We start from the raw sequence: 23,225 nt of genomic DNA, 5'->3' as shown, positions 1-23,225 counted from the left end.
TAAGAAGCTCCCCAGGTAGTTCCGATGACTGGGCTTTGGGGAGAAAAAGAACAGCAAACCCAAACAAGGTGAATCTGCTGGTTACTAGATAGATACAGGGCCTTGATCCTTCCTTCCAGTGTGCCCAACTCGGAGGCCCCATGGCAACAGGAGACGTTGCTGGCCGCCTGCCTCCTCGGAGCCTGCAGAGGTGGGCAGGGTCTTCTGGCACCTGGGAGGGAGGATATGTTTATTTCAGGACAGTGTCTGATGGCGCAGGGCTCTGTGCATCGCAAGAGAGACTCACACAAGGGGATTTAGTCTCAACTCCAAGACTTTAATGTACATTATGCACTTGGAAAAACAATTCCAAGGAAACAAGTGGAGTTTAAAGTCTTAACCAGCAGGGATTCTCATTCAGAAACCTGGAGTGAGCCGCAGCCTTGGGAGGCGATGGGACAGGGACCCTCATCAAGGTACAACAGTGTGAGGTCAGGGTGACAGGGCCTGTGCGCGTGATGGGCGAGCCCCTCGGGACACCCAGGAAACAGGGGCCATCATCCACTCCTGTGGTCTCCACAGCAGGACAGGGGGACCCGGCTGACAAGGTCGTCTCTGGAGCTCTGGATAAAGATGCAGAACTTCCATGAGGCCAAAGAAGCCTGTCCAGAGGAAGAACCGTTCTCTTTGTTGCTGAATCTCCAGCTCATCCGAAATAGTTGTGGTGACTCTGGTGAGGAACAGGGCCATCTGGGAGGGTTGCCAAGGGCCACTTCTGGGTCTGGGGCCTCAGAATGGAACAGGTGGGAGGACAGTGGCACTAGCAAGGCCTCTGAGGTTAGGGGCCACAACCATCTTGAAAGGTTATCCACTGGGACCCCTGGATGGGAGCAAGGAACTTAAGAGACTGCAAGAGCTGACCACTCGCCAGATTTAACCCATTGTCTTATTTCGCCCTCCTCAACCTGGGGCTCCAGAGAGGTCACAGGCCCATGTTTTCTGTGATGTATTCCCATCCACAAGGGGCAGGCAGAAATTCTGGCTCATTTCCTTATTACCCTGTGTTTTAACTTTTAAAAAGTCAACAACTGACCTCTCAGACTCCTGGGCAGTCCAGGGTCTCCTGAAACCACTCTATGGAACAAGCAATCCTTTCTCTTGGGGTTGGGGCTCAACAGCTTTTCTTCTGGAAGGAAGTAGACTGCTGCCGAGGCGGGCCTCTCCCGAGCGCCCATTTGGAATTCAATTGGGTTAGCACCATGGCCAGGCTGACGGCACCCACAAGGTGCCTGCTAGATGCGGAACAGCCTCTCTGGCACTGAAGGGACTTGGTTACTGGTGAAGGAGGGGATTCTGGCTTCATCTCTGCAGAACCTAGCGGGGCTCCTGCCCCAGCAGGTCCCAGTAGCCTGGGTGAATGGAGAAGCCAGGACTGCGGCCGTGGGGAAGGGGGTATCCCCTGGCCAAGAGCTCTCCCAGTTAGCCAGTCCCCATGCCGTCGGGGAGCTCCACCACCACCGGGGCGCAGTCCTCAGGCTCCGCCTCAAAGTCCCACCGGAACTTCTTGGTCAAGTGAGCTTGGAACCTTTCGGCTTTCTGCCTCAGGGTGGCATCCACAGCAACGCTGCGGGCGGAGGAGAAGAAAACCTACAGAGAACAGAGGAGAAGTCACTCCTGAGAACACGCAGGGGCCGAGAAAGCGGTGGAAATTTCCTCTGAGTGTTCAGTTCTCCAGGGCGGGAGGATCAGCTGCTGCTGGCACAGACTCAGGACACCTGCTGTGCTCCCCCCCAAACCAAGAAAGAAGGTCCAGGCCCAGATGAGAAGCTGGGGCAGGACGAGAATGGAAAATTACTGTCTTGGGCAGAAATGCCCCACTGAGAATAAGGCCAGCAGGGCCATCACCCAGCCTTGCCCTCTGGTGAGAGCTACTGGGCACCTGGGCAGGAACTTAGAAAAACAGGCAGTAGCGACACCAACTGGTGCTAAGAAAGGTGTGGGGGGCTTATAAGCCCCTAGATCCCGTAAAAAATCCCAGGCCCTAACCCGATGAGGGTAAACTGCTGCTCTAGTCTACATGGACTCCAGGTGTGTGCACACATTGTATACAATGTGAGGTTTGTATTCCCCTTAAAAGCTGTCTTTGATTTTTTAAAAATTGTGGCAATATATGCATAACACAAAATATACCATTTTAACCATTAAAAATTATCATTTGAAACACTGTACTAAATATATGCACTAAATATATATAACATTTACCATTTTAATAGTACAGTTCAGTGGCATTAAGTATATTTACATTATTATGCAACCATCTCTAGAACTTTTTCATCTTCCCCAACTGAAGCTTTACACCCATTAACTCCTCATCCCCCCTCCTCCAGCCCCTGGTAACTACCATTCTACTTTCAGTCTCTATGAATCTGACTACTCCAGGTACCTCATGGGGCTTCACTGGTGGTTCAGTGGTAAAGAACCCAACTGACAATGCGGAAGATGTGGGTTCTATCTCTGGGTCGGGAAAATTCCCTGGAGAAGGAAATGGCAGCCCACTCCAGTATTCTTGCGGAAATCCCATGGACAGAGAAGCCTAGTGGGCTACAGCTCAAAGGGTTACAAAAGGGTAGGACATGACTCAGCAACTAAAAAACAACAAAAAACCCCCCCAACAGGTACCTTATATAAGTGGAATCATACAATATCTGTCTTTCTGTGCCTGGCTTCTTTCTCTTAGCATAATTTCCTCAAGGCTCACTCATATAGCATGTGCTAGAAATTTCCTTTTTTTTTTTTTTAAGGCTGAATGATATTCCATTTTATGTATATACCACACTTTGTTTTCCATTCATCTATCAATGGCCACTTGGGTTGTTTCTACGTTTTGGCTATTATAAATAATGCTGCTATGAACATGAATCTAAAAATATCTCTTATAGAAGCCTTGCTTTCGATTCTTGGGTATACACCCAGAATGGAATTTTGGATTATAAGGTAATTCTGTTCAATGCTTCGAGGAACCACCATACTGTTTTCCACTGTGGCTGTGCCATTTTTACATTTCTATCAGCAATCCAACATCTCTCTCTCACATCTTATATTCTGTTTCTGCTTGTTTGTTTATAACAGCAACCCAAATGGGTGTGGCGAGAATGCTGGAGTGGGTTGCTGTGCCTGCCTCCAGGGATCTTCTCGACCAGGGATCGAACCTGCATCTCTTCTGTCTCCTGCATTGGCAGGTGGGTTCTTTATGACTAGCAGAAACATGGGCAGGGGCAAACAAGAGTAATTTTCTCTACATCTGAAACTCCATTTCAGACTGTCCTGGATCTCAATCCCTTCTAAGAATGACAGCAAACTCATTTCTCCTCCTTACAAGGTCCTGGAAAGACACACTAGGATGCCTATTATGGAAATAGAAGCTAAGGGGAATTAAATGCCTGGGTCAAAATCACCAGAAAGGAAGTAGTTTTCCCAGATTACTCACTGGCTCCCTGCAAGACCACCCTAGACAGGCGGCAGGAGGGTGAACGCAGCAATTTGATCCACGTCACCCTCATGCCAGAGCGGTCGCAGGCCAGCACGGAAGGAATCTGGGCTCCAGGGGTCGTGACCTGACACAGTCAGCATGTAGTCTGCAGCTGCTCCTAGAGACAAGCCCTTCCGCCTGCCTGTCCACTCTCTCCGTCAGCAGGTGGAGTGAGGCTCACGTCTGCAGTCTTATTCTGCAGTCACTCTGCTGGGGTGGGAGCAGGGACAGAAGTAACAGGGGCGGGGGGACAGAAGCAGAAGATGGGGGGGCGGTTTACAGAACTTGGTTTCATTACTTGAGAATCGACTAAATACAGGAGCAGGAAGCACAGCCACAACAAAACACGGGATCAATAACTAATTAGAGGGGCTGTGCGAGCTCGGAGGCCAGCGGGCAGTGGGGAAGCTGGCGGCCTGTCTGCGGGCGGCTAATGGAGCTTGCTCTGCAGCGCTGAACTCGGGCGAGGAGCCTGGTACGGGAAGCAGGGAAGCCTTGTTTCCAACGGCCTTAGCACTGGAGACCCTGCACCCTCGTTGGGCCTGTCTCCAGGGGTCCTGGGGGGCCTGATGGCTCAATTAGCAAAAGCCTCCACTCCTTACACAGTAAACTCTGCTACTCACTACACAGTCCTTCCTCTCCAGCTGCCTTGAGCAGCGACCCAAAGATGGTCCATTGTCTCTTCTGCATTTCTGCGCACACAGGCTATTCCCTCCGCTTATTGCACCCTTCCACCCTGCTTTCTCCTCCTGCACCTACTACTTTCCACTAGTGACCCAAGCTCAGCTCAGATGCCACCCCCTTGGGACATCTTCCCAGACCATGATGGACCAGGTGCTCTTCTGCACTCCCCTGGCCCCCAGGGTTACCCAGGACATAGCCTCACTCTCAGTCACTGCTCATCCATTTACTGCTGAGCTCTCCCAAGAGATGAGCAGCAACTCCAAAACGCTGACTCCTTCACATACCTGCAACAGGCTCCCCTGGTACAAAGTCTGACATACAAAAAGGACCCATGAGATGTTTAATGAACAAAAGACAACCATAGGTTCTATGAAAATCCACTTCTGGGTTCCTTTGGCATAGTGCCTGCACCAAATGATTGCTCAATAATTATGTGATGGTGCCGGACAGAGTAAGGGACTCATCCTGGGGAGGTGGCTTGTTTACGAGGCCCCTGAATGCCATTGGCTCACAGGCCATCTCCAGGTGACAGGAATCTTATAAAAGCCCAAGCTGAAAGGAACCGCTCCAACCTCTGCTCCCCCAGTACCATGCCTGAGTTTCCCTTATGGCGATTCTCACTCTCCGCTGGCATCACAGTGACCCCTTCAGAGTAGGGGTCACTCCCTAATTATCCATGTGACCCACATGGCAGATTGCCCAGGGCCTGGCACAGACTGAGAGCCCACAGGACGCTCCCTGAATGGATGTGAATGAGACGGAGGGATCGCCCCGCGTTCAGCGATGGCCAACAGGGAGGGACTGGAACGGGCTGGGCTCAGACTCATCGTTCACCCTCCCCACCCACTCCCCCAACACCACCAGCGGGGTAACATCAGCTCCAGGCAGGTACAACAGAAGCCTTCAGTCTGAAAAATAAGGCTTCAGGTTTGAAAAGTGCTATGTCCTTTTTAAAGAATCTGTCAGTCTAATCTTTGCTACAAACCTGGAGGTAGGAGAACAGGAAATTACTATTCCATTGTACAGATGAGGATGGTGATAAATGCTGAGCAAGTGATACACGTCAAGCAAGATGCAGTCCAAGTAGGGAAACTGAACTCCTTCTTCCCTACCAAGACCTTCTTTTTGTCTTGACACAGACTTAATCCATCCTTGATATTTTCAGCAGTGCCTGTGGGGAGCCAAGGGGCCTGGAGACCAGGTGCTTCTGGAACTGCCTTCTGTGGGCCTCCAAGACCCAGGGCACAGTACAGGTTGACTGTTTCAACAAACCAACTTTATTGAGGCATAATTTACTTACAGTTAAATTCATCCATTTAAAATGTTCGATTCATTTTGATGAATGTATACATCCATACACTGACTTCCCCAGTGGCTCAGTGGTAAAAGAATCCACCTGCAATGCAGGAGACGCTCAAAAGACCCGGGTTTGATCCCTGGGTCGTGAAGCCCCCTGGAGAAGGAAATGGCAACCCACTCCAGTATTCTTGCCTGGAGAATCCCATGGACAGAGGAGCCAGGCAAGCTACAGTCCACGAGGTCACAAAGAGTCAGACACGACTGAGCGACTAAACAACAAACAACAATATACCCATGCAACCAGTATATGACATAATCAAGATAGATATCTGTTTATAGCTTTTTCTTTTGGAACCTAGTTCTATGAGTTTAAAGGCCCACATCCCATCACAATCAGGATATTGAACAGTTCCATCACTCCAAAAATATTCCCTCATGCTGCCCCTTAGGGATCAAATCCTCTCCTGTCCCTAGCCCCTGGGACCCACTGATCTATTTTTGTCCCAAGAGTTTACAAAATTCACCATTCAGAAGAGGAGATATTTAGACAGTTTCACATTGAGACAGATTTAGACAATTTACTTTGATTCTCTTGTTTTTAGATTAATTATATGCCTTCTTATGTAAATTTAGTAATGATCTGCTTACTGTGAAACAGTAAACTTTTTAAAATCACTGAGAAATGAATCACCTTAACATGGGAATATTAACCCTGAATATTTTAAAAATACTTTTGAAATAGAAAAATAACATTTTACAAACATCTCTATTTATCTAAAACTAAAAGCACACCCATTGGGGATTTTTCTTCAAATGTAAAAAAAGGTATTAATACATCTACCATTAAGTCTATATATTGTAAAACTGTAAATTATTTTAGTCAGAAAAGTGAAAGCTTTCTTTTAAACCCAAGTTAAGTAAATTGAGTTCAGTCAGGTCACTTTGAGAAAGTCAAAATGCCACAGTAGATAGCTGAGTCACTTCTTATCCTATTTTTCGGCTAGACCAAAAAGATGCAATTTTCTAATTTTTTAAACTCCCAAATGATTATTCAACTTAGAATGAAACTAGCCAGAGGTAGAACATTTCCACTTGCAGAAGAAGAAAGTGGTGTTAAAAGCAAGACTATCACTTCATAGTGATTACTAAGGAGGCGAAAAGCAGCAGCAATCATGGTTTCTGAGGTCAATTTAAAGAATTTAGGATGTTTTATCTGGGGCTCTAATCACATATGGGAGATTCAGAATTAAAGTTCAGCCTTGTCATCCACTAGCTCTGGCAATCTTGGGCAAAATTATGTGACCTCCCTGTTTCTGTTTCCTCATCAGTAAACTGGGATTATATACTTAACTTCTTAAATTGTTGTGAGAGCTAAACAAAATAACGTACAGAAAGTGTGCAGAAGGGATAGCTGACAGCAGGAGGTGTAGGAGCAGGTAGGTGAAGTTTATCATGGCTGATGTTATGATAAACACACAGGTATATGTTGTTTTATTGCACTTCATGGGTACTGCATTTTATTTTACAAATTGAAGGTCTGTGGTAACTCTGCATGAAGCAAGTCTACTAGCGCCATTTTTCTAACAGCATTTTCTCACTTTGTGTCTACCTCACATTCTTGCAATTCTCAAAATATTTCAAACCTTTCACCACTAAAAAGATTACAACTCACTGAAGGCTCAGATGGTGGTTATCATTTTTTGGCAATAAAGTGTTTCTTCATTAAGGTTGTTTTTGGACATAACGCTATTAAACACTTAATAGACTATCATATATGACTACAGTATGACTTTTTAAGAAAAATATTTATTTACTTGGCTGCACTGGGACTTAGTTGTGGCACACAGGCTCTTCAGTTGCAACATGTGAACCCTCAGCTGCAGCACGTGGGATCTAGTTCCCCAACCAGGGATCGAACCTGACCCCCCTGGGTTGGGAGCATGGAGTCTTAGCAACTGGACCACCAGGGAAGTCCCAGTGTATGACTTTTATATACACTGTGAAACCAAAAAATTCATGTGACTCACTTTGGGCGATATCTGCTTTATTGTGGTAGCCTGGAACTGAACCCATGCCTCCAAGGTATGCCTATGCTATAGACACTGTCAGAGCTAGTGTTCTCCCCTGAGAGTTAAAGATGGACTGTATTTAGAATACTGGCAAGAAATGAAGCTGGAAAGCCTATTTGGCCTACTGTGACTAAAAGTATTTAAAAAACAAAAGGTTACATGACTATATGCCTAAATGCTATGCAATCACAATAAAAATTCTTATTTTGTACATAACTCACTTTATAACATACTATTAAATTCAGATTATCCTTTCATTGGCTTTAAACAAATCATGATGACTCAAGTTGCTTTAAGTAAAAGAAAAAACTGTATCTATTTTTGTAAAACAAATAATTTTTATTCACACTAAATCCATGGGATTTGTAAAAATCCCAGTGGCATCTATTCAAAGGGGCCTCTAATGGCAGAGGGCATTACATGGTTGATTTTACACAAGCTAATGTGGCTGTCTAAGTGCTCACACACACAGACACCAGTCCCTCTCTGTGGGTAGTAGCCATTTAAACTCCGAAGTAAGAAAGCTGGTTCCATTTACTTGACGACCTGTGGGGAGAGCAGGCGACTGGCTGAGGAGGGCTTTTATGGGCTGATTCATTCCCTCACAAACACCCGGAGTTGAGTGCCTGCGTGGGGTGGGGTGGGGGGAACTGGATCTCACTGCCAAGATGGCATCAATGTAACTCACCATGGAAAAAGCGAAAAAAACTTTTGTAATATCTTTTCCACATTTTGCCTGTTGAAATCTGAGTCATCCTTCAAGCTCATGGCCAAATGCCCCCCTTTACAAAAAAGCCATTCTTGACCCTCTGTCTCTTAAATCTCAACCCGTGTGAATGAACCAACCAACCTCTCTGGTGCTCCTAATACTCTTTGATCAGACTTCACTGTTTACAATATTGTAGCACGGTCATCTATTTACATTGTCACAGGAATTATGCACTGTGTCCATCTAAAAACACCCAGTAACACAAAGCAAGGTAAGTGCTAAACCTCAACTAGGTGTTGAAGATAACCAGATGAACAAAAAGCAGGCTTCTGGAAAAAGCCCATGGCTCAGTGGAGAAGTCAGACAAACAATACATACATGTCAGCAAACACAGCCTGTGCCATATAATAGTGACTAATAGTATGGAAAGGAGGGAGAAATCAGAGATGGTACCTTGTAGGATGAGGAGTACACAGCAGGCAGGGAGAAAAGCAAGGTTCAGTTAAGAAGACATGAAATATGGGTATAAAGTTTTAGTTGTACCAGATGAAAAAGTTCTAGAGATCCGCTCTGTTCATAGTTAACAATACTGTACTGTATCCTTGGACTGCAAGGAGATCAAACCAGTCAATCCTAAAGGAAATCAACCCTGAATATGCATTGGAAGGATTGATACTGAAGCTGAAGCTCCAATACTTTGGCCACCTGGTGTGAAGAGCTGAATTTCTAGAAAGGACCCTGATGCTGGGAAAGACTGAAGGCAAAAGGAGAAGGGGGCAGCAGGGGATGAGATGGTTAGACAGCATCACCAACTCAATGGATATGAATTTGAGTAAACTCCAGGAGACAGCAGAGGACAGAGCAGTCGTGGGGTTACAAAGAGTTGGACATGACTTAGCGACTGAACAACTGCACACTTAAAAAGTTGTTAAGAGGGTAAATCTCACGTCGTGTATTTTTTACAGTTAAGAAAATAAAAGGAAGGCATGAAACAACATGGCAGATCTGGCAACTTGCACGGAGACCACTGCTGCTGTTGTTGCTGGGGGGAAAATAGGCAAAGAAAGGAGAAGCTGGAGAACAGGTGAGCAGCTAGATCAGAATGGACCTCATGACCTAGGTTTGTAGGCAATGAGGACGACAGAGAAACAGGATCACAGGTGCCTTTCGGTGGCAGCGTGGGAGACAGACGGATTAACAGGGATAAACATGGAAGTTGGTAAAGTCTGATGCAATCCAGATGAGACCAAAAGGCCTGGGTCAGGGAAATGGTACTGCCTTCTAAAACACTGAGCGCTATCTGGAGTCATTTGGTTAATTCATTTGTTTACTTTCCCACCAAAATATAAACTCCAAGGGACTACGTCTTGCTCACAGCTGTACTTCCCATCCTAGATCAGAGTCATGTAAGCAGCAGGTGCTCAGCAAACACCTGCTAAATCAATGAAGTGAAGCCACTGCACAAGGCCTTCAACTTTCAGAGTTATAAGTCAGCTACCCGATAACAGGGACTCTTCCAACAGTATGCTGGCTTCAGAAAAGTGTTCTGTACCTCCGAGAAACAGGCTAGCTCACGTATGTGTTCCTCAGCACTTTCAGAAGAATGTTGTACATAAAGAAAGGATGTGCAAAAACAGATGATGATTTATTTTTTAAAAGGCACATGTCCTGGATTTTTCCAAATGATAACACTGAATTTTCTTGGTGAAAACTCCAAAGACAGAATGCCTCTAACCATCAGCTTTGCACACCCCACCTGGATATCGAGCAATCCAGCTGGGCCCTTTCTGCTTCATAAATCATTGCTGGCAACAAAGCCTCAGCAATTAGAGCTCAGCTGTTGGTTGCGCTGACAATGGCTGGGACAGCCAGTGACACAGTGTGGCTCTCCTATGTTTGCCCGACAGCATTAATGCACATCGCAAGGGCAGTGTGTATTCCCGTGGGCCACAGCCACTGCCAGAGGCAGGTTAGCAGGCTGCGGCCTCCTACTGCTCTGTAACCCGTAACCCAGTAACTGTGGAGCGGATTTCCCCCGCAGAGGAAGAATAAAGGGATTTAATTTCTCTGTTACATCAAAAACCAATAAAAGGGCAATTTTATAACTTGTATGAAGTGGAATATGCCAGGCTCAAACCATCAGCTTGCCTGCCTCATCCCTCGTCTGCACATGTCCTTCAACTTAAAGAGTTTTATCACAGCTGCTTAATCACAGGGACTCTTCCGACAGCATTTTGATTTTAGAAAAGTGTTCTTTACCTCTGAGCAACAGGCCCCTGATGGTGTCGCCACTAATGTCGATCAAGACTCTTTCCAGAGGGAGCGACACTCCCTCTGGGGCATAAACACAGGCCTGAAATCAAGACTCGGGCCTGGGTACAAATCCTGACTCTGCCACTTACCAGTTGTGTGACTTATGTGAATGATTTAACCTTTTTGAGTCTCAGTGTTCTCATCTGTAAAATGGGAATAATCCTCCCTGCCTTATGGTGCTCCAGAGAGATTAAATGAGGGAACCCACATAAACAGATAAGCATGGTGCCCATTAAATGTCAATAGGCATTTCATGACTGTTCATTCCTTCTCTTACCATGCGTGGGAGTGGGAGACGAGTGACTGGCCCCTTTTTAAGGGGTAAGCCTATGGGGGTCTCCCACACAGGGAGAAGAAAGCAATCCTGGAACAGAAAGTATGGAAACTGACAGCCTGCAGCTCTGCCTCTTCTACACTCGAGAAAGTTACAAAACGTGAGTGACAGAGGCTGTCCCAAGAACATAAAGGGAGCTAATCTGTTTGCAAAGGGAGGAAATAGCGCAGGATGAAGATTGTAAGTTGTTTGAAGCTTCTTCCCTAATTACCACTCATAATGAAAATTTAATTGCTGAGTTAAAAGCAAATTTCACTTTTTTCTATCAGAGGATCTCTGCAGAAACTGGCACATTTTGTTTGAACAGGAAATCAAAGTTACTTTCGTGCTTAAATGAGATCTAAGCAGTTGCAGATGTTTCCTTGGGAATAACTAGCTTCCAAACTCTGTCCTACTGGGTTGTGGCAACTCACAGCTCTAGGCCAAGAGAAAGAAAAACTGTTTTGAGTGCAGTTGCTCAAGGGGTGGGACTGATTCAAATTCCAAGTGCCCCACTGCTAGGCATGTTGGGGTGAGGCAGGGAGAAGAGGGTACAGAAAGAGGGCCTATGGCAATAAGGAGTTTATAACTTGAGTAGGAGAAAGAGAACCAGGGAATAGTCTATGATTAGGAAATTGAAATGAAGAAAGCTTGGCTCAGGAAAGCATTGTTGTTCAGTCGCCAAGTCGTGTCCAACTCTTTTGTGACCCCTTGGACCATAGCCCGCCAGGCTCCTCTGTCTGTGGATTTCCCAGGCAAGAATATTGGAGTGGGTTGCCATTTCCTTCTCTGGGGGATCTTCCCAAACCAGGGATCAAACCTGCGTCTCCTGCATTGGCAGGCAGATTCTTTACCACTAAGGCCCTGGGGAAGCCCCAAGGAAAGAACAGCAAGAGACAAAAATGTAAGCCGCTAAGTGTGCTTTCACACTCCTCGGCCTTCATTCTGACCCACCTGGGTGTCAGCCAGAAGCCCGCTCACCTGTAAGGTGCTGGTGAGGAAGTTGTCTTGGGAGACAATGTCCACAAAGAAGTCGGCGGGGATCTCGCCAAGCTGGTGGTACAGGACGGAGATGAGGCTGATGTAGAGGGTGTGGTGCTTCACCATGGCCTCTTCTGACCGGCACAGAAGATTCAGGAGCCGCTTCCAGTGCTCGAAGGCCTCGTACACATTCCCCAGCAGGAAGCACACGAAAGCAAACTGGAGCTCACCTGAAATGTGCAGAGAGGAGAGATGAACCTGAGGGAGAGGAGTGCCGGCTGACTTGACTAAGCCATCAGAGCCACTGGACCTCAGCCAGAAGCGGCTGTCTAGCCTTGTCACTCCTCCAGAGCCTGGCGTGGGGTTTTGCACCTAGCAGCTGCTCAATAAACGTTTGCTGAACTGCTATACAAACTCAAGCCGTGAGAAACCCAACTGGTTTTGGATTTCTGTAAGATCAGACTGCAAGAGAAGAGGCACACCGAGTATTTACCTAGCATTTAACAAGTTGACAAGATGGGCCTGTAGACATTGAGCCAAGTGGATCCTCAAACTGGCTGCCCATCTGAATTACTAGGAGAACTTGGGAAAAATAAAGCTGTCCGAGCCTCACTGTGAGAGGTCCTGGTTGAGGACAGATGATGGAGCCTTGGCATCTGTAGCTCTGACAAGCTTCCCAGGTGAGTCTGATGCAGATGGTCTGCTTCAGGGGCAGGGAAAGGCTATATAACACCACATAACCCTCAGCCCAACTTCATAAGGTGGTCACAGAAGGTGGTATTTGCCTCAGTGTATAGATGAGGTCAAGAGACTTGCCCAAGGTCACACATCTAATGCTTAGCAACTGAACAACAGAAAGATAAAACAGATTTCTATTGGGTGGGAATAGTTCTAGGGCCTTCTAGAACAGGAAAATTCATGAGTACTTATTCCAGGGTGAGCTTGCCAGCCAAATTATTTTTGTTTGTTTAATCATAGGGCTCTATGATTTACTTGCTATGAGCAGCTTGTGGCTAAGAGCATGTGCTCTGGAGCCAAACTGCCTGGGTTCAAATCTCAGCTCCACCACTTCCCAGGTATGTGACCTTGGGCAAGCTACTTAATCTGTTTATGCTTCAGTTTCCTTATTTGAGGGATGCAGCAGAGATTAAGCAAATTGATACAGTATTGCGTTGGCCCCAAAATTCATTCCAGGGTTTCCATAACATCGTACGGAAAAACCTGAACGAACTTTCGGGCCAGCCCAATACATATAAAGCATTTAGCATAACGCTTGGCACAAAATAGCACTCCAGAAACCTCAGTTATTATTCCCACATTCTCAGCAGACCCTGTCTCAAAGAGACCTGACAGTCCAGAAGCCGCTGTCCCTGGGTGAGCAGCCGGGTCCCTGGGTGCCAAGATATACTGCTGCTGATCAGACATGTTCTCTCTGGCTTCAAATTTAAGGGGGGCTTCTGTGGCGTATCTACACACGGGCCATAAAAAGAACAGATGTGGGACATCCCTGGTGGTCCAGTGGTTAAGACTCTGCCTTCCACAGCAGAAGGGGCAGGTTTGATCCTTGGTTAGGGAACTGTAAGGTCCCACATGCTGTGGGGTGTGGCCAAAATTAACAACAACAAAAAAGATGTACTCAACACTAAACACGTCTTTAAACACACAGTGTCCAATTTCTGTCACTACTGGAGATCTGGAAAAACTGGTTCTCTGTTCCTAGGTTTGTGGAACTAAGTTTGATTTGAGCAGATAGCTACGGGGCCTAGACATTTTGGACATCTGATCAATATTTTCAAAATACAGTCAAGTTTCCTTTGTATGACAGGGGTTAATGACTTGCTTCTTCAGTTGGCTTTACCTGGTTAGTTTGTGGAAATATGAGCTTATTCTCTGAATTTAGGGCATTCATTTAAATTTATACATTTCTGGCTTAGTCTAAAATTAAATTGAGATGAGAAATAATTTCAAAGAACTGTCATAAAGATACAGTGATCCTTGCAACAGACCTTTTCACAAGATTACTTTGAAGAACTGAAATGTTTAGTAGAAAACAGGATTTCTGTTAATTTTGAAGCCAGGATTTCAAGTGTTACTTATGAAATGAAAATAGATACAACCCCTTAAAAAGTCCCTTTTTATCAGCTGAGGCTATTATACAAAAGGCCCTATATTCAAAATTCTCACTGATCTTCCAATAGAAAAATATGCAAATATTAGACAACTTGTAAAAGAAAAAATATTAATAGCTAATAAAGATGTGACAAATGTTTGCTGTCACAAGTAATCAAAGAAATATAAACTGAAACAGGAAGTCATTCTTCAACTATCCAGTCAGAAGAGGACTTTGCTAAGATCACCATGTCAAATGCCATGTCAAAGGTGATGGGCCACAACCTCATCAGCTAGCAAAGATGCCTGACCTCCTGGCAGGATGCACACTCTGATCCAACAATTCCAACCCAAATTTATGCAGAAGGGCACACCAGGAGACTCATTAGACAGCATTTACAATAAGGAAACCAGGAACATCTTAAAAGATTCATTAACAAGGGCTGGTCCAGTAACTATGAAAGTTCAGTAGCCACTAAAAAGAAGTGACCATTTCAGTGACATGGAATATTTATATTAAAGCAAATTACAAGATAATATACTGTAATCCTGTTTTTGTAAAAATATCATATATACACAAACATATAACTGAATAAAAGACTAAAAGGAAACAGAAACACATTAAACAGAAATACATCCAAATATGTACCTTAAAAATGTGTATATTAAAAATATTGTGTATGATTTAACTCCTTTTAAATTGTCACGGTTTGTTTTAAGACCCAGAATATGGTCATACTTGTTTATGTTCTGTAAGGATTTGAAATGAATGTATATATTGAGGTTGTTGGGTGGAATGTTCTATAAATATCAATTAGATCCTATTTGCTGATGCTGTTGTTGAGTTTCTATAATATTTGCTGATTTTCAATCTAATTGCCCAATCAATTTTTGAGTTTAGCGTTGAAGACTTAAACTATTGTGGGTCCACCTATTTCACCTTTCAATTCTATCAAGTTTTCATTCACAGAGTTTGCAATTCTGTTGTCTGTTGCACACAAATTTAGAATAGCTATGTCTTCTTTGTGGACTGGTGCTTATGTCCTTCTGTGTTTCTAGTTAAAAAAAAAAGAAAGAAAGAAAAGTACAACAAAGTGAACAAAGATGGCTATTTCCAGGTGATGGGATTTGGACTTTCGTTTTTGTTTTCCTTTAAGGATAAATATATGTCATTTTTTGTCATAAGTGGGGGAAAACAACAATAAAGACTTTAACAGTTAAAAGAAAATCACTGTTCTGGTTGAAGCCTCGAGAGAGTCAACAGTAAACTGACGGGGCAGGTGGATGGCTCCCAGGAACACGGATGGGCCTGGGAACCAGGAGCGCTGGGCTCTGGTCTCACTTCGACTATACCACTTAGCAGTCAAATCCCTTCCCTCTATGGACCTCAATCTGTAAAATGTAGTGGTGGGCAGGCGAGGCCATACCATGGGTTCCCCAATATGGGACTGTTTGCATCAGGTTCACCTACAGCGCTTGTCTGTCAGGCAGATAGACAGCTAAAATGCTGGGACCCCACTCCAGATGTCTTGAATCAGTCTACAGGGGTAAGGCCTGGGAATCCGTACATTTAAAAACTATATATATATATAGTTTATTTATTTGGCCGCATCAGGTCTCAGTTGTGTCATGCAGGATTTTTTGTTGTGGTGCACAGGGTCAGTAGTTGCAGTATGTGTGCTTAGCTGCTCTGCAGCCTGTTGGATCTTAGTACCCTGAGCAGGGATAGAACCCAAGTCCCCTGCACGGCAAGGTGGACCACTAGGGAAATCCCTGGGAATCTGTTCCTTTAACAAGCATTCTGGGTAAGACCCCCTCCTAGCCAGGTTTAGGAACCACTAGACAAAATAATCGAAGAGGGGCTCCCTCTTCTCAAGCCCCTCGGCTATATACCCCTCCCCTGGCCCACTCTCAAAGCCTTGTGCCTCCTCACCGAGCACATCCTGGGGGCTGCAGGGGAACTGCTTGCTGAGCACTGTCTCCAGGGCGTAACTCAGGTCCATGCTGTGCCTGGTTATCTCGGCCGGCGTGGCGCCCGCCGGGAACATCTGTGTGGGCAGCTCGGAGAAGCGGATCTCTGTGCCCGCCCTGGGCCTCATCTCGGGCAGCCGGGCCAGGCCCTCCTGGTAGCTCCTGCACTCGATGCCGCAGCGGGGGAGGTTCTGCCCCACCCGGTCCTTGGTGTGCTTCATGGAGAGCACGGGCAGCACCTCTGAGAAGGCACAGATCTGCCGACTCTCGGGCTGCAGCTTCTCCACGGTGGCCTCACTGATGAAGCTGGTGAGGGAGATCCACTTCTTGAGCGTGGCATAGGGGTAAGGTCCCAGGAACTGGTCCAGCTCCTGGAGGTTGGCCCTCATGGCCTCCACCTCAGCCTCTGGGGCTGGGGACAGGTCGACCTCTTCCCGGGCCGCATCCCAGCGTAGGACCTTCAGCCCCCGCTGCTGCAGGTTAAGGAAGAAGCCCATGCGAGGGCCCACCTCCCTGGGGTTGGCCTTGTCCACAGAGCTGTAGTGGAGGAAGTGGATGCCCGGCGGGATCATCTTCACGCCCCGGAACTTGGGCCCCACTTCCCAGGAGTTGTAGTCAATGCCAAACTCTGTCCCCTTGGGCATATTCAGGATGACCACGGTGGCCCCTTCAAAGAAGAGGCGCCTGGCAAGCTCAGGATCCATCTGCATGGCAGCCATGGGGCCAGGGGTGAGTGGTCAAAAAGAAAACTGTTCTATTCCGCTGAAAAAGAAAGAAGTCAGAGTTAATCAGAACCTTGGGAAGCATTCTTCATTTGCTGAGCATTCTCTATGTGCCAGATACTGAATTAGACCCCTGAAATAATTCAGTTCAGTTGCTCAGTTGTGCCTGACTCTGCGACCCCATGGACTGCAGCACGCTAGGGTTCCCTGTCCATCACCAACTCTGGAGCTTACTCAAACTCATGTCTATCGAGTCGGTGAAGCCATCCAACCATCTCATCCTCTGTCATCCCTTTCTCCTCCTGCCTTCAATCTTTCCCAGCATCAGGGTCTTTTCTAATGACATAATTTTCTACCTTAATTTTCACCACAGGTGAAGAAAACGTTACTCAAAGAGAAGAGGGGTTTTGTTTCTGAGTTTAATGAGCAAGAACACTCACTTCACAGCTGGAAAGACATCAGTTAAAGAAAAGAGACATGTTCAAGATCACACAAGGACCCAGTTAGAACCTGGGTACCCTGCCCTCCAGGCCAGTGATCTTTCCACTCTGCACTTCAAAGCTTCTTCAGATCTGTGGACTCTTCAGATCTGCTTCTCATAACAGAGGATGAAAGTGGAGAACGCCTGGCTGGTCCACTCTAAAGGATTACTGTGCCTAAACTGTCTTAAACTATAATTCTGTCTAAAACCTAGAAGATTCAAGAAGCATCCACCCAGTTTCCCATAAGCCTCAGCGAAGGCCCAGAAATGGACAGAAGGTGGAAATGGGGTGCTTAGCATCTAAAATTCACAAAAGGTTTGGGCAGTGGAGAGCTTTTCAACCACAACCCTCTTCTCCTACATATATATATATATGTGTGTTATATACATACATATATATAGTATGTATTATATATATATAAAGAAATCTAAAGTCCAGGGAGTGAAACAACTTTCCAAAGGGTCCACAGTCAGTAGCAGCTCTGGACTGCTCACCCAAATGGATCCAGGTGGCATGGTTGGCTTCTGATCAGTATTCAGAAGAGAAAGACCTTAGAACATTTTCTTTTATCTACCTCTGAACTACCCAGGACACACTGATAAGACTTCTGTAAACAGACACAGCCTCTGTATTTATAAGGATGGTTCCAACATGAACTAATTTAAAAAGAACACGTCTAACTCTCTAGTCCCAAGATACCTACCTATTTAATTCAACAAATAACCCTGGAATGCCTGCAGGATTTTTGCCAGACACTAACAAAAATAATCATGGAGAAGACAGTTACTGCCCTCCAGGCACTTCCAATCTAGCCAGACATATCAACAAGACCACAAAACTTCACAAACAGAAGAACCAGCTGCCTGTTTAATTCCTTTTACTCATTTAATTTAAACAAAACAATACCATGAGGAAAGGAAGACCAACCCTTTTCCCAATATGGAAAGGACATATTTTATTTTCTTTACCTGAAACCCACACAAATGATTATGACTCTAAACCAGCATTTTTTTTCAAACTGCAAGTCACAGCCTGATAACGGGTTAAAAGATCAACTTAGAGGATCTCAACCAACATTGTTTTTTTTTAATAAAAGGGAAAAATTTTTAAAAATCAGAGCAATCCTAAGTAGTAAAGCTAAGTACTGTTTTCTGAAGTTTTGTGTGTTTGTATGGACTCTTGGTTACCATGTAAAATGTATTCGCTACTGTAGGTCACAGTGCAAAATGTCTGAAAGCCACTGCTCTGAATAATTTATATCATCTTACTATCCCCAATCGTGAGTTCAAAAGGTACTTAATGTATTTGCTAAATGAACTGCTATTGCATTTAGAATAATTGCTCATCAATTAGCAATTTTCCCAGTGGCATCGGTGTGCTCCTCTTTGATAATGCTACTGTTTTCTTTCTATTTCTAGCAGATTGTAATTCTCTTCACTGTATCTTCCACAGCTGGCAAATGACCTGGCACAACCCTGAGATGCAGAGAATCACATCTATCCACTTCTCCCCACCACATCCTTAATCTAAGCTACCATGTCCCTCAGCCAGATTGTCCCTCCAATCCATTCTCCACCCAAAAGCCGGAGTGGCCTTCTCAAACCGCCAGTCTAAGCATGTCACCACCCACACTTAATATCCTCTGAGAGGCTTCTCACATGGCTCTTGGCAAACCAAATTTCCCACTGTGACCTACAAGGCCTGTATGGCCTGGTCCGTGGAAACTCCTCCAGCTTGTCTCATACCACGCTTCCTCCACAAGCTCTGCTGCAGTCACACACCTCTTTCAGACCCTCAAACAGAGGCTCCCCTAATAGAAAACTCTTCCCTCCTCTCTGTCTCAAACCATTTTTCTGATCTCTGCTCAATATTTACCTCTTCAGCAACGCTTCGTTGACCTGGGGCTAAGTCAGATCTCCTGCAATGTGCTCTCAAAGTGCCTTTTATCTTTCCATTTCACTGATCACAGCCGCAAGTTCGCAAATATTAATAGAGGGCATCTCCAGGAGATGCGGGTCTTCCGTACCTCTAGCACATATTAGACGCTTGCTAAACATCTGTTTAACAAAAGCACGATATCCATTTTGTAGATTAGAAACAAAGGCTCGGTTCGCGAAAAAGATCTTACCGAAGTAAGAGTAAATCAGAACCATGTCAGGCGGAGCCAAGGCCTCCGAGCCCATAAGTTCTAAAATTAGGAAAAAAGTTGTTTTCCAGGTGCCCCCAGGAAGTTCTGGCGACGCCGTATCTGACGCTTACTCGGGGAGCAAGTAAGAGTAACCCACCTGAAAGAGGGAGGTGGGTCCCACCACCGGCTCAAGACCGGGACGCCACAGTCCCTGCTCGGTGCCCGAGTTCAGGCCCTCCGGGATCCCCAGCCGGGAAGAGGAGTGACCGGACCACACAGACAACGAAAGCAGAACAGTTAAAACAGGACAGGAAGCTGCACTCACCGACTGGTATCTCGCCCAGGTCCAGGGACCGCAGAGGCGCACCGGAAGTTCTTCCTCTTTGGCGCCGGACGGGAGCAACAGGGGAAAGGGGCCGGGCGGGTCCCTGGGTCGCGGAAGAAACGGCCCGTGCCAGCAGGTTCCGCCCCATCGAACTTTGCCTTTTGCTACTTTGAGTTACTGGATGTAGTTCTTGAACCCGTGGATAATAACTTTCACCAAACGATGCATTTTATATCCCGATACAGAAACACATCCGCCAGCCACGGCTTTTCGGTCTCAATCAGTCGTGGTCTCTGAGGTTCGGGTCAGGTCCTAGTTGTTTAGTAGCCACAGTCAGAGGCTCAGTCATAGTCCTGGTCAGCCGATCTCAATCCGAGTGAGTGTCACAGTTGGCCCTTTATCAACCTGGTCTTAGCTTCCAACCATACTCAGCTGTAGGGGAGAGCTTCAGAAACCCAGGCCAGAGAGACCCAGTCTAACAGCAGCAGTCACCACGTTGGTCCTTCCGGCCATAAACACCAGGTATCTTCTGGCAGCGAAGGCCTAGTATGAAATCTCAGTCAGGCTATATATGCACCTTGAATCAAGGAACCTGTCTTGTTCGCCACTGTTTTTCTGGAATCCAGCACAAAGACCCAGTTCAACACATATATTATGCATTTAATTAATGACTGATTCTTTATTCATTAAAGACTTCTGTGTTGGAGCCTAGCCCTGTGCTGGGCGGTCGTATCAGTCGGGGTTCAATCAAAGAAGCAGAGCCAGTAGGAGGTATTTAAGAGCTTTATTACAAGGAATTGGCTTATGTGATTCTGAGAGCTGCCTAAGGAAATACAAAATCCAGAGGGCAGGCCCCTTGGGTATATGATTTCTAATCCTTGCACTAACCCTAGTAAGCAGACTCAGTATTCCCAACATGCAGAAGAGAAAACTGAGGCTCAGAGCAGTTGCACAGCCAGAGAGAGGCCAGGCTAGGATGCAAACCAAGGTCTGACTGGTGACTGGCTGTTCTTGTCTCTGTGCTGCTGCTCCTTAGCTTGCCTGTCACACTTCCTCAGTGACAGCTGGACATGCCCATCTGTCTCAGTCAAAATTCATCTGGTAGTGGGTTGCAGACTAGACCGGGCCCTGCAGTCATGGTTGATCACAACGAGCTGCCGCAGGATTAGCCAGAGATGGCCTCCATCAGTCACAGTCATGCGCGTCAAACTCAGCCTGTCATGTCAGTTCCATTTCCTGCATGAAGAAGCTCAGCTCCCTCCCCACCCTCCCCATTCCTGGTCTTGGGCACTGAGCACCATGGTCTGTTTTCGTGATGAGCTCCCTGTTCCAACTGAACTCACCATCTTCTGAGACTCCAGGGCACTGAATTCTGGGCAGAGGCACCGTAGATGGTAGCCCAGGAATCTCACGTGGTGGGTTGCATGTCCGTTAAAATCAGGTTTCTCAACCTTGATACTATTGAGATTTGGAGCCAAATAATTCTTTGTTGCAGGGCAGCTGTCCTCTTGTGTTGTAGGATGTTTAGCAGCATCGCTGTTTTCTACCCACTATATATTAGTAGCATCCCTCAGTTGGGACAACCAGAAGTATTTCCAGACATTGCTAAATGTTCCCTGGGTGACAAAATCACACATACCCCCGAGTTAGGAATCACTGATCTAAATGAATCAGTCATGCTATTCCTTAACAGCTCAGAGACTGACCCTGTATTTATGGGAGACAGAGACAGAGATCCAGGGTGTGTGGGCACCCAGTGTTTGCAAACGATGTCCTATTCCAGGATCCCAGGAATGACAGATAACTAAAGGAAACCTACAGGGAAAATATGGGGAAGGATTCACAATTGCTTCTGACAATGGACAGGAGTTTGGAGAGAGCAGAAGAATTGCTTTTCATAGCACAGTATTTTATATCATTTAATGAATCACCTTCAAAAAGAAAAGACATAGGACTTCCCTGGTGGTTAAGACTCCGAGCTCCTAATGTAGGGGGCATGAGTTCAATCCCTGGTTGGGGAACTAAGATCCCACATACTGCCTAGTGTGGCCAAAAAACAAAGAAGAAAAGATGTGGTATTTAGTGTTTGAAATTATAGGGAAATGATCAGGATTTAAGTTAATACTTATAAAGTATTTAGAATGACATGTACAAGGTGACTTCAATTCTGATAAGATACTTATACATGAGAAAAGACTGGAAGAAACTGCACCAAATAGTTTAGCAATGGTTGTTGCTTGTGAGATTTGGGATAATAAAGAAAGGTGGTTTGGGGTGAGCTCTTTGGTAGACTTAAAGTGCTGGTATGTGTATCTCAGGTACCCCACAGGACAGGTTTAAATTTTACATGGATGATGGTTTTCAAATTTTAGTATTTTTGTATTTATTTTTATAAAGACCTCTTTTCTTTGACAAGTGACCGTGGTTTTTCATTTGTGGACGTAATAGTTTCCTTTACAAATAATTCTGTTTTTGTTGTTGTTGAGTCACTCAGTCATGTCCGACTCTTTGTGACCCCATGGACTGCAGCACGCCAGGCTCCCCTGTCCTTCGCTATCTTCCAGAGTTTGCTCAGAGAGTCAATTTAAAGAAATGATGCCAGCATTGGGACAGGTGGCATGTACGGGGACATGGCAACATATGCGAAGGGGATGAGCAAAGGCTGAAGCTGGGGCTTGCTGTGTATATTATCCACTCGACTCCCACACACCAAGCCTCTCTGTGTCCTGGGCCCACCTGCTTACTGTTCCTGCTGCCTAGAATGCACTCACTCAAGTTCTTCACCTTACTGGATCTTTCTCTTCATTCAGCTCAAAAAGATGTCCTCAGGGAGGCCATCATGGGCCACCTTATTTAAAGTGGTCTCCTTCAGTGACCATCCCCTCCCCCGGTGCATTTCCTTCCTGGTGCTGATCACCCTGGAATTGTCTCTGAGCCCTGCCTGTTTTGTTGTCAGTTTCTCCACTAGCCTCTGAGCTCCTGGAGGGCAAAGGCATTGTCTTATTCATTGTTGTTCCTGTAAAGTCAAGAGCTGGTCCACGTTGGGATCTGCAGATATTTGAATGAAGGAGTTGTAGGTTTAATGAAAATGTTCCAGTTGGGATCTCTCCACCCCAGTTTTAGCCTTTCCCACAATGCCAACTTGTACTGGTAGCCGAGGTCAGAGAGAGATGCCAAGGCAGTTTGTGGTTCAGCATCAAACACATTTATTTCACTTTTATTGAGTATACAAGAACAGAGAGCACACGCATACAGCACGGAGCACTGAGGTGGGGGAGCGCGGGGACAGAGAGGAGAGAGGGGTGTGAGTAAAAAGGACCAGGACAGCATCGCAGTTGGTTAGGAAGGTGCTTTTTGGAAAAAAAAAAAAAAAAAATCAGAGTGATGTTGCTCATGCAATTTCAGGCCAGTCTTGGAATGTGCTTACAGGATTCAAAAACTGAAACAGGTCTTGGCACTTCCTGTACCCTCAGATGGAAAAGATCCCAAGAAAGCAAAATAGGGGAAAACAAAGACTTACAGGCTGGCAGAGTGGACAAAGGCCATGGAGGGCATCTGCTTTTCCTGTTCCTTTTGCAAGTGGGGAAACTGAGGCCCCGCAGCGAGGATAAG

General features: G+C 45.8%; 1 protein-coding gene across 2 annotated transcripts; it reads right to left on the bottom strand.

Moving 5' to 3' along the window:
• Positions 1-301: 301 nt before the first annotated feature.
• Positions 302-19,678, bottom strand: AAR2 (AAR2 splicing factor). 2 transcript variants are annotated; one of them, XM_065921935.1, is made up of 4 exons: positions 19,614-19,678; positions 15,919-16,718; positions 11,877-12,106; positions 302-1,626 (listed from the first exon to the last, which is right to left on the bottom strand). In XM_065921935.1, exons 2-4 carry the CDS (start codon positions 16,673-16,675, stop codon positions 1,459-1,461), a joined length of 1,155 nt encoding a protein of 384 aa, XP_065778007.1. In that variant the 5' UTR covers positions 16,676-16,718; positions 19,614-19,678; the 3' UTR covers positions 302-1,458. The 2 variants fall into 2 exon arrangements, with proteins under 2 accessions (XP_065778007.1, XP_065778008.1); XM_065921936.1 differs by lacking the exon at positions 19,614-19,678 and adding an exon at positions 19,446-19,599.
• Between the last annotated feature and the right edge of the window lie 3,547 nt (positions 19,679-23,225).

This window comes from Muntiacus reevesi, chromosome 2, assembly GCF_963930625.1.
Source record: "Muntiacus reevesi chromosome 2, mMunRee1.1, whole genome shotgun sequence".
Classification (NCBI taxonomy): Eukaryota; Metazoa; Chordata; class Mammalia; order Artiodactyla; family Cervidae; genus Muntiacus; species Muntiacus reevesi.
This window is presented reverse-complemented; position numbering and strand designations above follow the sequence as displayed.

What these genes read in the sequence shown, in the direction of transcription:
- AAR2 (XM_065921935.1), bottom strand. Translation starts at nt 16,675, where the DNA reads ATGGCTGCCATGCAGATGGATCCTGAGCTTGCCAGGCGCCTCTTCTTT. An exon ending in CAGCCCCCAGGATGTGCTCG is followed by an intron (nt 12,107 to 15,918) that starts GTGAGGAGGCAC and finishes TGCACATTTCAG; the next exon opens with GTGAGCTCCAGTTTGCTTTC. An exon ending in TCCTCACCAGCACCTTACAG is followed by an intron (nt 1,627 to 11,876) that starts GTGAGCGGGCTT and finishes TGTTCTCTGTAG; the next exon opens with GTTTTCTTCTCCTCCGCCCG.